Below are 15226 nucleotides of genomic sequence, written 5' to 3'. Positions count from 1 at the left end.
TTGTACATGCGTTTTTCCTGCAGAATACATGCGGATTCACATGCGTTTCCGCATGCAGATTGACAAGCGCTTTCCAGGCGATAGCATACTGGAAAGTGCTTGACAACTAGGTCACACACTTTAAATCCATGCAAACAGCATGGATTTATATAGTGTGACCGTAAAACAATGCTTAAAATGAAGCTATACTCACCCCCGATGCCCCGGCGTGTGCTGCAGCGCTCGTTCCTGTCTGGTTCCTGGATGCCGGCATACCGCGAGACACAGCGGTGAAGGGCCTGCGGTCACATGACTGTGACGTCACCGAAGGTCCTTCAGCGCTGCCGGCATGCAGAGAGCCGTCGGAAAGGTGAATATAAACTTTATTTTGTTATTTTATTCTTTTTTTCACAGGTAGAATGGTACCCAGGTCTGGATGAGAGTCTTCTCTCCTCCAGAACTGGGTACCATCCGCACATTGAATCGCATATTATCCGCGTGTACAAATGTACAGACACGGATTCTATGCGTCTCAATGCAAGTCAATGGCGGCGCTTCCGCAAAATTAATGAACATGCTGCGGATTTATGAGCGCTGCAGAAACGCTGCGGAAAAATCCGCAGCATGTGCATTGACATTGCGGAATGCCATTGGGGACCATGGGGTGCGGATTACCAAGCGTTTTTGATGCGTTTCCGCTGCGGAAGAACTTATCGTGGGCACGCAGCTTAACTAATGGCTGCAGAGCAGGAATTGATTTCTTGTGTGTTGGGCATGACAAAGTGCAGCAGAGCTGAGCTGTCTGGATGTAACTCGGCTCCCGGGTGATGTAAAAAACTTTTTAGAAAGCTCACCTCGATCTTTCCATTTCTCCCTCTACCTGTTTCCTCTTCCTGCTCCTGGGCTTTTTTTTTGTTTTTTCTCTTCCCAGAGTGGATGACAAGGAGGAGGGGAAGAGGTGTCAGATAAGTGGGAAAGGAATCTGATTTACACTGCTCAAAAAAATAAAGGGAACACTAAGGCTAAGTGCCCACGATGCAGAAATGCTGCATATTTTTACGCTTCTCCCTGGCAGGAAAAACGCATGCGTTTTTTACATGCGTTTTTCCCGCCAGGTAGAAGCGTTTGTCAAGCGTCTTTGCATGCATTTCTGCATGCGGGTTATCAAGCGCTTTTCCAAGCGATTTTAGCATCACTTGGAAAAGTGCTTGACAACTTGTTCACACTATATAAATCCATGCAACCGGCATGGATTTATAGTAGTGTGACCAAGTTAGGTAAAAAAAAAAAGAATAAGAATGGTAAAAAATAAAAAAAATAAAGTTTATACTCACCTTCCGTTGTCCTCCCGGTGTTTTGTCTGCTCCGTCCGGTGTCCTGCACTGCTCACTCTGTTGTGAAGGACCTGCCATGACGTCACTGAGCCATGTGACCCATCACATGACAGGTTTGGCAGTGGGTCAGTAATGGTGTGGGGTGGCATTTCTTTGGAGGGCCGCACAGCCCTCCATGTGCTCACCAGAGGTAGCCTGACTGCCATTAGGTTCCGAGATGAGATCCTCAGACCCCTTGTGAGACCATATGCTGATGCAGTTGGTCCTGGGTTCCTCCTAATGCAGGACAATGCCAGACCTCATGTGGCTGGAGTGTGTCAGCAGTTTCTGAAAGATGAAGGCATTGAAGCTATGGACTGGCCCGCCCGCCCGTTCCCCAGACCTGAATCCGATTTGAGTTCATCTGGGACATCATGTCTCGCTCCATCCACCAACGTCACGTTGCACCACAGACTGTCTAGGAGTGGGCGGGTGCTTTAGTCGAGGTCTGGAAGGAGATCCCACAGGAGACCGTCCGCAACCTCATCAGGAGCATGCCCAGGCGTTGTAGGGAGGTCATACAGGCACATGGAGGCCACACACAATACTGAGCCTCATTTTGACTTGTTTTAAGGACATTACAGCAAAGTTGGATCAGCCTGTAGTGTGTTTTTCCACTTTAATTTTGGGGGTGACTCCAAATCCAGGCCTCCATTGGTTAATAAATTTGATTTCCATTGATGGTTTTTATGTGATTTTGTTGTCAGCACATTCAACTTTGTACAGAACAAAGTATTCAATGAGAATATGTCATTCATTCAGATCTAGGATGTGTTATTTGAGTGTTCCCTTTATTTTTTTGAGCAGTGTATATTATATGTATATCTGATGCAATTACTAAGTTTCTTATACTAATTTGTACTATTGATTTATGCAAAGTTTGTAGAAAGTACAGTACCTTTTTAATTCCCATTTACTGCTGAAGAGAGTTTTTGCATGTATGTATTTGAGTGTAAGACTCTATAGCCTTGGATCTCACAAAATACCTTGTGCCAAATATGTGTCAGTCAAGTAGTACCCTGAATAACGCATGTATAATCTGAGTTGTGTAATAACCCCTTGTGTATAACCCATCAGCTGATTCATGGTGCCTGAACCGGAGCGTGAATCTGAGACTGGTTCCGCATTGTAAACAGCTGTTTTGCTCTAGAATGCTGTAGTGTTACAGAGAATACACAGTTTAAAGTGCAGCCAGAGATGAGCGGACTAGTCCAGGAGGCAGGCCTCCACTGCTCCTTCTCGCCCGATCAGCTAGGCTGACGGCCTTCAACATTTCAGAGTAAAACAACAACGATGATAATAATGGAGGACCCGGTCTTTGATTCATGCTGCCGTTGTGTGGACCCCATGAAGCAGCTGAGAAGTCTCCTGTATGGCCCTACATTGGGCAGGACAAGTGTAATAGTTTTGCTCTTATGTGATGTGCAAATTCGTCTCTTACTGTTACTCTCTCCATGTGTGGGTTGTACACTATTTGTCATGATGGCTCCTGGGTGATAACTTTTAATTTTCGGGACAACCCTTTGAATGGTGTCTGTCAGGGTTCAGTGGGGCATGCGGTGTTCTTGCTGTCAAATCTGTCGACAGAGCCTAAAACAGAAGCAGGTTTCAGACCCTATATGCAGTCTCGCGTCTTATACCTTGTCCTTTATCCCAGTCACAGGTAGCATCCACAACGATCCGGCATCACCATGTCAGCTAAAGCCATCTCTGAGCAGACCGGAAAGGAATTCTTGTATAAATACATCTGTACCAGCGCTGCAGTGCAGAACCGCTTCAAGTACGCCCAAGTTACCTACGATACTGACTGGGACCGGCTCGTTCAGGACCATCCATGGCTTCTCACCGAGGTAAGCTTAGCTGGCATGTCCAATAATTGGGATCTGTATAAATGGCTTTTCTGTAATAGTGAACCCAGATTAACAAGTAATCCACCTGGCCCTGGTCTCTGTTTGCGTTTTCCCAGATTGCCTTCCTTATCTCATTCTCTATCTTTTACTTCAGATCTATCTATAGAGCTAGGAAAAGTCTAAAACGCTACTTCACTGTCCTGGCAAAAAGTATTCTGTAATTTATTAGAACTTTTTCCCATCAGAACAGAATAATCTGCTTCAAAACACGATCTCCCGAGAGCTGGATGCTAAAGTCCTTGGAAGCTTTCACTTAATGTAGATAAATGACAGCGGAGTGCGATCATTAAATCTCTGTATCTGCACAGTGTCCATTTGCAATCTGGCCAGAGCCCAAATCATTGAGCAATATCTAATCATCCGAGTGTTAATCTGGTTAATGCACTGCTGCAGGGAAGCCTGGGAGTCTAGGACTCGTATGACGTACAGTCATTTTTGAATTAATAAGGAAGGTCAGTGTCTTGGTGCTCCTACCCTGCTCTGCTATGCGGTCTGGCGTAATGCGGAGTACAAAGCTTTACCATGACTGATGGAGGAAAGCTCCAGCAATAGGTAATAAACTATGTAATATGAATGAGTATATTAAGTGAAACCAGACCTAGTAGGTGGGGACTGAGGATGACGAGCGCGTGTAGTTAAACAACCACGCTGTGATTCTTCAGTACTCCAGCTGTTGTGAAACTACAACTACCAACATTCCCCGACAGCAATAGTTGCTTGATAGGTTTTATCTGTTGAAGAATTCTGGGATTTGTAGTTTCAGAGTTGATCCTGCTGGAATACTTGGTTGTCTGTATCTAAAGCTGGCCACGCAGCTTATTTCTGTAATATCCAATGATTTGGGGTTCTTACTCTATGGTTTATGACCCTGAGTACTTGCTATGTCTCTGGAGGCTTTTTGCATTGTACACATGCCGTGCTTTTAATGGCAGCCTGGTGAATGATCATAGCCTTGTGTGACTTGACCTCAGAACATTGAAAAACACTAATCCTAGATGTCTTCTAGTACAAGGACCAATTATTCTAAAGGGGTTAGCCATTACTTTTTTATTATTTTGTTAAAAAATGAGCCCATGGTGGTCCTAAAACCACAAGCCTACTGAATCCTCGTAATTTCTCAGTACGGTTACTGTCCAGCCTGCTTCCTCTTACGCGAGAGGAAGTAAGGAGAGTGCAGTGTGTTTTTTTTTTTTGTTTGTTTTTTTTAAATTTATGCATATTCACAGCAACATGGGCTCATTTTTAAAATACTAAAAAGTAGTGGGTGACCCCTTTTAAACAAGCCTTAGAAAAAATAAGTTTGATATACTATACATTTTTTTTTTTTGTTAGTGCATATACAGTAAAACAAAAGAAAATACCCATCATTCAAGCTATCCTTTAAAAATTTGGTTTTATTAATTTCTTGATAAAAGCTTAACAGTGTGGCGTCATACAAAAGGCATTGCAAGCATACCCTTCTCATGCCTATACTGTCACTCAATTTACATGTACCTCCTAACTTCGTCCCCATGACCAGGGCTGTGGAGTCGGTAAGCCAAACCTCCCGACTCCAACTCCTCAATTTCCATGACACAGACTCTGACTCCACGACTCGGACTCCCTCATACATGGCTCATGTGTAAGTTATAAATTTACTGTAGCACAGATTCATCTCGGCTAAAAGTCTAGACCCTTAGATCAGGAATAGGACATTTCATAACTTTCCCAAATTCTTATGAAAAAATATTCCCCACAAACTGCCTTGAACTACTGTACCCAATTTATTATATATTTTAGGAGTTTGAGTCTGTTCATTTTCAAAATGGACACTGACTCCACAGCCCTGCCCATGACCACATCCATTGAAAATGCTGGGTGCAATGTGATGGCTGGGACACATTACTGACTCGGGGATCATGGAAAATGCACATATGTGGTCCGAAAAACTCCTCTACCCTGCCTAAACATAGCCGCTTGTTAGATATTCTGTTGCCCCTTTTATCTCTGAGTTGGGTTTGTGCATGAACACATTGCTTTGATGAATTTTGCCATTCTTGTTGCTGAATCACCTGTATATACATATTTTGGAAATTTCCAGCGGAGATAGTGGGTTATTTAGAGATTCGCTCAATGTAATCTGCCACTTGCCAGGGATGATCTGCTATTGTGGGCTACTTATGTTTAGAGATATTTAGATAGTGGCAATATCTAACTTTTTTGCCATTTTGGTTCCTGTTTTAGTGATTTCTTTTATTTATCCTTATTCCCTGTTAATATTTAATGTTCTTGGTTCGCTTTTGGAGCGCCTTCCTCATTATCTTTGTTTCTTTTAGCCTTTGGTAGTGAAACCAGACCAACTCATCAAACGTCGGGGAAAGCTTGGACTTGTCGGTGTCAACCTAAACTTGGATCAGGTGAAGAGTTGGTTAAAACCACGGCTGGGACATGAAACCACTGTAAGTATCTGTTATATTAGAAGATTGCATGTATTGGTGTGAAATGGGGACCATCGCTTTACTTCCATTTACTGCCAAGTTCACCTTATACCACAATTGTTACCAGTTTTATTAGTCGTTCAATTGTAAAAGACCAAGTCACGGTGTGAAGTGGGCTTATAGGTTACCTGCTCCATATTTTCTCTCCTTGTATTAAGAGGGAGACCTGGGTTTGTGGCATTGCATGAGTTCTTTTACTCCCCTTCCTACAAAATTATCCTTGGGCTTGTCTATGGGCTTTGTCTAGTATTGCAGTTTAGCCCAATTCATATCAATATCTTGAGCCGCTAAGCCATACTTAGGTCACGCTTTTATTCTTTCTTCTAATCTCCCATTATAGCGGATTCCAGGACTTTGATATTGATATTCTATCCTTATCGGGTTATCTGTGACCATTTTTTATTTAATCCCCCCTCCCCTTCCCATGGGCTAAGAATTTACCGGCAGGTAAGTTGCTAACTTCTTTCCTGATTTTGCTTGGTGACTATCTCTTCCAGCTTGAAGCGGCCAGGATTGCTCCTGCTGTATATTCTCCTGCTTCCTGTGATGTCACTTCGACAGAGCAGCTTCTTCTCTTCTGCTTTTTCAACGGATTGTCACTGCCAACGTCATGTTGATTGGCAGCCGGCCTAACTGCGGGAGAGAGCTGATCTGTCGACGTGAGGTCAAAAGAAGCAGCAGAATTTCCGCCTGAACTCTGAGAGATTGTGGCGAAGCAGAACAGGCAGGTAGTTGGCCCCATAAAGCAAAAAACAAAATCCCAGATAACACCTTAGATAAGTCATCTTTATCAGATAGGTGGGAGTCCTACACAATTCTTTTCCACTGATCAGCTGTAAGTGTGGTCCCATGATGGGGCCGGTCTATACAATGCGCTATAGAGAGTCCGAACATCACTGCGTAGTGGCCATTCACAGGTACTGCAGCTCAGTTTTTATACACTATAATGCAGCAGAGTCTTGGGACAACCCCTTTAAGCGTCAGTGAAGGAACTTTATGAAAATGGTGAATATGTGAATTTTAGGCAGGTATTTTTGATCCACCGTGTATATGTAGTCTTCGTGACTAGGTTATGATTTTGTGTTTTTTCCTGTGGTTCTGACTTATGTAATTACTAATATTTTGAAACTGTTTAAAATCTTGCTGGTATTTGTTTCCCTGTTTTATTTTTAAGCCTTGCATTTCCTGTATAAACTGTTTGTTTTTTGTTTTGTTTTTTTGCATTCTTATATTTTTTCATGCTGATTTTGCTTGTCTTTGCCCTACATTGATATGTTTTTTGCTTAGTATTGTGGTCGGCATGACTGACAGCTAGGGCTATGTAGATGTATTGGGTGGGTAGACTGCGGACTTGTTTTCGAATCACTTAGTGAGAGTTGACGCCTAGTGAATGTGATGTGGTATAAAACGGTCAACATGTTCTTATGCCATAAATCTTCTCTGGTTTTCGAATTGATAATGGTCAAAATCATGTAACCATTAACAATCTGTTTATAAACCGCCATTATTTTGGGTGAAACTGCACATCGGCATTTTTCCCACACCCTAGTCTCTTCTTGTAATATCAGCTTTAAGGTATATTTTAAATTCTTGGTCCTTTTCCCTAGCTGAGTATGTGCATTAATCCTTAGAATAAATCATCTTGCAGTATCTGTAATATCTGGATCCACTTGTCAGCTGTCAGAATGTCCAATTAGTAGGATGTATTCCTGTTGTGTGATTTGGCAGAGGATGTAGCTCGGCTTTTGAAGATTGATTGGCTGCCCGCTGTCAGAGCGCAGGATGATCCGGCACACTTTACTAAGAAATAAACAACTGCCTGATTGGAATTCTCAATAGCGAAGAAGCAGGGAGGGGGCAAAAATAAGTTATAGGTTTGCTACGGGAAAAAACAAACTGCTTCTGCCACTAGCAACCATTCTGATTTTTTTTGTTTGTGTTAACCCCGGAATAAGGTACTAACGTAAATCAAGATAATAATACAAGCCATAATACAAGAAAGCCATTTGATTTACATTCGCTTTTATTAGGGCTCGGTCCTTCTTATTAACTAAAATATGTGGCTTGCTGAAGTGTATGCCTTTAATATGCTTTTAAACTGATTGACTTGTCTTATTAAAGGGGTACTCTGGGGAGATTTAAAAAAAAAAAAAAAAAAATTGTACTGTCCCTGCCCTCATAAACTATAAAGATGAGTTGCCCAGTGCAGTTATATAATCTTTATAACATTTGTAATTCCGTGTGACAGCAGCTGCTCCTCACTGCTCCCCTCTTCTGTTTGGGATGTTACTTCACACACCAGTGTGAAGCTCCCCTCTCTGAGTAACAGCCAGTCTGAGAAGAGGGTGCCACGGGGAGCTTCACACTGATGTGTGGCATAACTTCCCCGCAGGAGTGGACAGCAGTGAGGAGCAGCTCTTGTTACACTGAATTACAAGCATCTAATATATATATAATCGTCTTATCCCGTCTGTCTGTCTCTGTCCTTCTGTCCAGGAAATCCCGCGTCGCTGATTGGTCCGGCCACGGCCAATCAGCGACGCGGGTTTTCAGAAAAAGATGGCGGCCGTTAGCGGCTCATCTGCCGCACGGAGGTCAGCGGCGTAGCAGCATAAGTACCCCGACCTGCGGCACCGCTGACCTCCATGCGGCTACCGTTGGGAGATCAGCTGCTAGGGCCGCTGATCTCCCGAAGGCAAGTGTGAAGGGAGGACCGGGGAGCGGCGCCGCCAGTCGGGATACTTCTGCTGCGAGCAGCCGGTCATCTCCCGGCTGCTCGCAGCGGGGGTACTTGCACAGGCAGCGCCGCTCCCCGGTCCTCACTAATACGATTTTGGCGCCAAATTTAAACACCACTCTGCTGATTGCGCCCGGTCGGCCGCATACATATTCTAGAATACCCGATGCATTAGAATTGGGCCACCATCTAGTTATAAAGATAATAGCACTGCACTGGGCATCTCATCTTTATAGTTTGAGGGCAGGGACAGTACAAAAATGTTTTTATCTCCCCGGGAGTACCACTTTAAATATGAAGTAAGTTGCACTTTACAATTTTACTTATTAAAATTTTTCTCCATTTCCATGAATGGAGGGATTTTTAGCTGTCTAATGTACTGCTTATTGACTACCACCTCGGAGGTGGCCGGTTTCCGAGTCAAGGAGTGCACGCTTGCAAACTGTTTGCTATAGAGCTTGTAAGCAATTAATTAAAGCCGGCTGATCTTCTTATCCGGCCAGCATCAGGGTGAGAGCAGTTCAGGCTAATGGCTTGGCAATACCTCCGGCCCAAACTGTCACTCTTCAGGAGTGCTCATTTCTTGGCCTTGCAAGCAGGAAGACCAGCACATCTGGTGGTCAGGTATTTGATAACTATGCTAGAATTAAAAAAAAAAATGTATAATTTTAGCTTTGTTTCCCATTTCGATTTAATGAACAAAGATCTAATTTATGTGAATTACTCAACTTTAGTACTTGTGTTTTTGTTTCCATTATTTCTGCTCTTTAATAATCCTATATTTTTAATTTTGCTTTTTTTTTTTTCAGATTGCCAAAGCAAAAGGGATTCTTAAGAATTTCCTGATTGAGCCATTTGTTTCACATAAACAGGTGCGTACAACAAACTGATCGATAATTTAAAGGTCATCTGTCACCAGGTGTTTGCTACCTCAACTGAGAGCAGCATAGTTTAGGCAGAGAGACCTAGAATCCAACAATGTGTCACTTAGGCTGAGTTCACACGATGCGTATTTCATGCGTTTCCGCGGCGTTTTTGCAGTTGCGTAAACGCCGCGGAAACGCATGAAAAACGCATGGTAGAAGGGAAGCAATGTTCCCCAATGGAAATCCGCATGTGCTGTGCCCATGATGCGGATTTTTCCGCAGCGTAAACGCTGCGGTCAAAAATCCGCAGCATTTCAATTAATTTTGCGGAAACGCGGCGATTTCGCCGCCATTGACTTGCATTAGAACGCGCCAATTCCGCAAGACAGCATCTGTACTTGCGCTATTGGCGCGTTCTAATATGCGGATGGTACCCGGGTGTGGAGGAGAGGAGAGTCTCATCCACACCCAGGTACCATTAAAAAAGCTGTAAAAACAAGAATGTATTCTTACCATCTGTCGGCCCGCGCAGCGCTCCCGCTTGATTCCCGGCACTTGCAGTGAGTTGTAGAACCTGCGCTGACGTCAGAGTCATGTGACGGGTCACGTGATGCTGACGTCGGCAGGTCTTTCAATTCAAAGTTGCCGGCAGCCGGGAACTTTGTAAAGCAGGACAGCGCGGGCCATCGGAGGTAAGTATATACACTCTCTCGGGTCACACTATATAAATCCATGCTGTTTGCATGGATTTATATAGTGTGACCTAGTTGTCAAGCACTTTCCAGGTGATGCTAAAATCGCCTGGAAAGCGCTTGTCAGTCTGCATGCGGAAACGCATGTGGATCCGCATGTATTCTGCAGGAAAAACGCATGCACAATCTGCATGCGTTTTTTCTGCCAGGGAGATGCAGAAATGATGCAGAAATTTTCTGCTTCATTTCTGCATCGTGTGCACATACCCTTACAGTATTTTTCGGACTATAAGATGCACCAGACCACCCTCTAAATTTTGGGGTGGAAAATAGGAAAAAAAATTAAGTGGAGGTGGGGGGCAGGTGGGGGGGGGGGGTCACAGGAGGCATGGTCCCTCAGGAAGCCGGCGGCAGCATTAGTGGAGCAATGCTGCGGACCCTGGGTGGGAGAAGGTGTTGCGGTGGTGGTGGAGCAGGATCGCAGAGAGCAGTCCCTCCCTCAGGAACCCGGCGGCAGCAGAAGCGGTGAGATGCTGCAGGCAGTGCGGAGTGCATTGCTTTTCTGGCTGCTATCTTCCTGAAGCCGTGGTCTACAGGGAAATGGGCAAGCTGGGATCTCGGCTTCCATTTTCCTGAGGCCCTCTGCTTCAGGAAGATGGCCGCTGGAGACGCAACTTGCGTGGTTGAGATCTCAGCTGGGCCGAGATCCCAGTCTGCGCATGCGGCCCATGGCTTCAGGAAAATGGCCGCTGGGAAAGCTCTGTCTGATTGCCGAAACTGGGCCCGCTGTATCACACCGCTTCTGCCGCCGGGTTCCTGAGGGAGGGACCCTGCTTCCTGCGATCCCGCTCCACCACAACTCCCCAGTAAGCTACACGTGGACCATAAGACACACCGCTATTTTCCTCCCAAGTTTGGGTGTCTTATGATCCGAAAAATACGGTAGTTTACTGAGTGCAGCAGTTCTAGCACAATCAGCATTTAGCAATGCAGCAGAGCTGATATAGCTTCCCCTGCCCACACCAGGCTCTTTATATACAGTGGCTATAGACCCTGAGCAGCTTATCACAGAAGTGGGCACAGCTTGTAGTCCAACAGTGATAATCACCATCTGATAAAACCTTCAGTGTAAGTAAACAACAGCGCACAGCCAGACATGTGACATATTGTTGAAATTTGTGTTTTAACCCCTACTGCATGATGTCCTCAGATTACATAGCAAAAGCCTGCTGACAGATTCCCTTTAATGGGACAATGAACATTGGTTCTGACCAACTATTGTACTCCTGTATCAGATGGGCACAGAAAATACTAAGTCTAAAGTTATACAAGTTACTAATATATAGTTCAATTATCCCAGGTGCCCCCAGTGTCAGGTAGCTGCCCCATCCCAAATTTCAGCAGCTTCACTTTTGGTCTTGTACTCCATACAGGATAGTTTTTCTTGCAGAAAACAAAATTTTACTTTACAAGATGTGTTTACTTTGTCGACACAAGACCAGAGCTGTGTAAAGGGAGTCGACTCATTTCAGAAGCTATGCCAGCCCCCTTCTCTGTCTATGCATCAGCCATGATGAAGAAGGGGATTGGCTTACTGATTGACATGAGATGTCAGTCAGCCCCATTCACACTCTTCTGTGGTTTTGTATAGACACAGTGACTGATGGGCATTTCACTGGGCTGGATAACCCCTTTTAAAGGTCCTCTGCAACCAGCTTTTTATATTACAGAACACAGTTGTGCATATGTATGTACGTACCATTGAGGGCAAATCTCTTTAAGAATAAAGGCCATACATATTTACTTGTACAAAATGCATAACTTCTTGTGGTGTTATCCACGCTTCATTGTTTTTTGTGGCAGGAAGAGGAGTTCTATGTTTGCATCTATGCGGCCCGGGAGGGGGACTACGTTCTCTTCCATCATGAGGGAGGTGTGGATGTTGGGGATGTTGATGCAAAAGCCCAGAAGCTTCTTGTCGGTGTGGGGGAACGCTTGACCGAACAAGATGTGAAAAACCACCTTCTGATTCATGTCAGCCCTGATAAGAAAGAGTAAGTAAGAGAAGGCTAACATCTGTTACTAGATCTGACCTGAGGGCTTTATTTTCCTACTGACTCTTCCTTGGGTATTAATAGATCTTCTTGAGATACAAAGCACAGTGTTATGGTTTTGTGTAATGCATTATTATCCCTCTGGCACTCCTTTTGTACCTCTTAGTTTGGTTATGATGTATTTTTTTCACATTTTGGACCTTTAAATTCTGAGCTACTCAGATTTATTTAAAGAGTTATTTCCATCTCTTATGAAGTGTTGAATAGGAGCTGATCTGCAGCACTCAGCAGGGGCTGCAATACAATGTTTGCATCTGGTCACAGTTAGCGCTAATAACAGCTGACCGGCGGGGCTACTGGATGTTGGACCCCCACCTATCCAATGTTAATGATTTATCCTAAGGATGGGTCATCAATATTTTCTGCACAAGCAATCCATTTAAATTATCGCTTGCTCCAAGAATTGGGCTTAATCCCTAAGCTCCCTTGATTCTGGTGCTCTTTTTCTTTTCCTTGCCTCGCTTCATTGTAGAGATATTCACGATTGTTGCTTTTGCAGTGCAGTGTGGGAAATCTGTGCTCCCTCCCAGATGCTGCGAATCACAGTTTGGCAGTCTTGGACTGCTAGATCAGCTTCCGAGCTCGAACTCAGAATCGGGATGGGATGGGATGGGATGGGATATTATTCAAAGATATGCAACGCAATTTGAACAAGTGATAGGTTCTCTTTAAACCAATATTAAGAACTTTGTAATATTGTATTAGAGAGAAGTTTCCGTGTATCAACTTATCTTCCACTTTTTCTTAACCCCTCATTCTAAGAATCCCTTCATTTACTGTGTAATACTCCTAAATTCTGGTTATATGCTGCCTATTGAAATCTGTAGGGCGAGGAGGGGGAATTAGGATGCAGCTGCAGAAATACAGACTGTGCTGCTTTCTAGTAAGTCTTTCTCTCACCTCAGTGCTGTATTCACAGGAACACTGCTCAGTGCTGTTGTACAAAGTCCTTCATACTGCTTCTGCTTCTAAGAGCGTGCTTCAGATCTCTTCTGTGTGTGAACAATGGTAGACCTCAAAGAAGCTAGTCTCTACCTACGAATTCTAGGTCAACTTAAAATTAGACATGTATGAAAAATTGGAAAATGCAGTAAACCAGTCATATAATGGCTAGAAATTGTGTTATTCCTTGTCACAACAGCGATACTTTCAGTATGTTTCACTGGCTCTAAACTAATTGTAAATGTGCTAATTTTTTTTAATGTGTTCTGGCCCATTTATATGAGCCAATACCTGAATGAATGAGCATACATAGATGTGCTCGTTCCCAATTAAAAACAATAAAAAATAAGCCAGTAATTATCTGGTCGTCAGGTACGATTATTATGCCAGCATAAATAAAAACCATCGTTATTGGCAGCAAATCGTTGCAGGTAAACAGGAGATGTGCTGCCAGTAACAGGATACGGATTGTATTAACAACCGTTCTGTCCCCATCACTATTTTGTCTGCCTGTGTCAATAGCCGATTGGAGGTTGTTTCAAGGGGTTGTCCGGCCTTGCGCTACAAGTCTATAGTCACTCTATGTGACTGCAGATTTGTGAATCCTCATGTTGCATGCACTATGCGCTTTGAGGATTCTCCGGCGCATGGAACGGGCAGTCATGTGGCTTCAAGTATGCAGTTTGCATACTTCCAACCACATTCCAACTAGACTTGTGTCTGGCTTCACTCAATACACTTGCATTAAGTGAGACCGAGCACGTCTAGTCGGCACGAGACCTCATATATGCAAATCACTGTGGTCACGCACCAGGCATCGACACCCGAGAAACCTCACAGCGCGTGATGTGAGGATTCACAAGTCTGTAGTCAGTCATTTTGATGAAGTCACATAGATTGACTGCAGACTTGTAGTCTAAGGCCGGACAATGCCTTTTAATGACCTTAATTGGCTGGTCTAAATTAGCTAATTCTGTTTGTCTAGCTTAAATGTCTTCTCTGTTCTACACTACAGGATCCTTGCAAGCTTTATTGCTGGACTTTTTAACTTGTATGATGACCTTTACTTCACTTATCTAGAGATCAATCCTTTAGGTAAGTCAAGTCTTTGAGCTAAATGTCCGTTGCTAGTTGTCTGCTTGGTTTAGTCTATGAAGCCAAAATGATCATACTCATTTCAGTTTATTTCTACATTTCCACTTTCCAGTTGTCACTAAGGCTGGCGTATATGTGTTGGACATGGCAGCTAAGATTGATGCCACTGCTGACTATGTCTGCAAAGCTAAATGGGGAGATGTGGACTTTCCTCCACCCTTTGGGAGAGAAGCTTATCCAGAGGTAAGAATCCAAATGGAAACTCCTTAAACGTGTGTGCACCTCATAATGTAATTTCCATTTTGTTTGTTTGAGAATAGATAAATTGCTGGTCAGAGATTTTTGATTTATCAACTGATTTATGGTGTAGAAGGAGATAACGTCGTACAAAATGAAATGTAGAAATCAATATATTAAAACCCTTTATGGAAGGCTGTGTGTTCACTTTTCTGTGTTCACTGCAAAAAATAAAGAAAAAGAGAATGCTACTTGGCTGAGAACAAGTTCTACAAGAACTGGAAAAGGGTGTACTCTTTGTGCCCATAAATTTTCAGTAAAATGTTATTCCTTTTGTCATCACCGTTGCATACAGCAGGAAGCAAATGCTCGGCCTGAGTAATAAAGGCATTTTATGAATTACAAATGATGTCCCTGCAGTCATTCCATTAGCTTGAGATTCTGTATGGATGCCAAGGCCTTCGTATCTCAAGCCCCCACCATACCAGCCTAACTCAATTTTCTTGTTTTAATAAATCAGTCTTAACAGTGCCTCTCCCTAGAGGGATGTGTCTCCTCAAGGTTGCCTCAAGGTGATTCAATGCTGCAACATATTCATCTAGTTGAGTGCCGTTACAAAATCCATCTGATCTCCCTTTGCTCTTCCCCTCTGTTCCCTATGTCAATAACTTAAGGGTAGGGGGGTTGTAAACAGATCTGCACTCCATGGAGTGAGGTGTGAGGATCTCCAGTCTCAGGGCAGGAAAAACAAGCTATAGAAAAGGAGGAAATAAGTGAAGTGCAGGATAGAAGCTGTGCTAATCA

The 15226-nt window shown here is 43.7% G+C and overlaps 1 protein-coding gene across 4 annotated transcripts in view; it reads left to right on the top strand.

Annotated features, from left to right (window-relative positions):
* The window catches only part of ACLY (ATP citrate lyase), a 62250-nt gene that overhangs the window by 22050 nt on the left and 24974 nt on the right, over nucleotides 1–15226 (top strand). For all 4 annotated transcript variants that reach the window (XM_073683540.1, XM_073683542.1, XM_073683539.1 and 1 more), the window contains exons 2-7: nucleotides 3010–3202; nucleotides 5578–5700; nucleotides 9286–9348; nucleotides 11898–12088; nucleotides 14106–14185; nucleotides 14298–14428. In XM_073683540.1, the coding sequence (XP_073539641.1) occupies nucleotides 3044–3202; nucleotides 5578–5700; nucleotides 9286–9348; nucleotides 11898–12088; nucleotides 14106–14185; nucleotides 14298–14428 (747 nt within the window). In that variant the 5' untranslated portion in view covers nucleotides 3010–3043. The remainder of the gene's footprint in view (nucleotides 1–3009; nucleotides 3203–5577; nucleotides 5701–9285; nucleotides 9349–11897; nucleotides 12089–14105; nucleotides 14186–14297; nucleotides 14429–15226) is intronic.

This window comes from Phyllobates terribilis, unplaced genomic scaffold, assembly GCF_046119375.1.
Source record: "Phyllobates terribilis strain yellow unplaced genomic scaffold, ASM4611937v1 Scaffold_5__5_contigs__length_657084704, whole genome shotgun sequence".
NCBI lineage: Eukaryota > Metazoa > Chordata > Amphibia > Anura > Dendrobatidae > Phyllobates > Phyllobates terribilis.
This window is presented reverse-complemented; position numbering and strand designations above follow the sequence as displayed.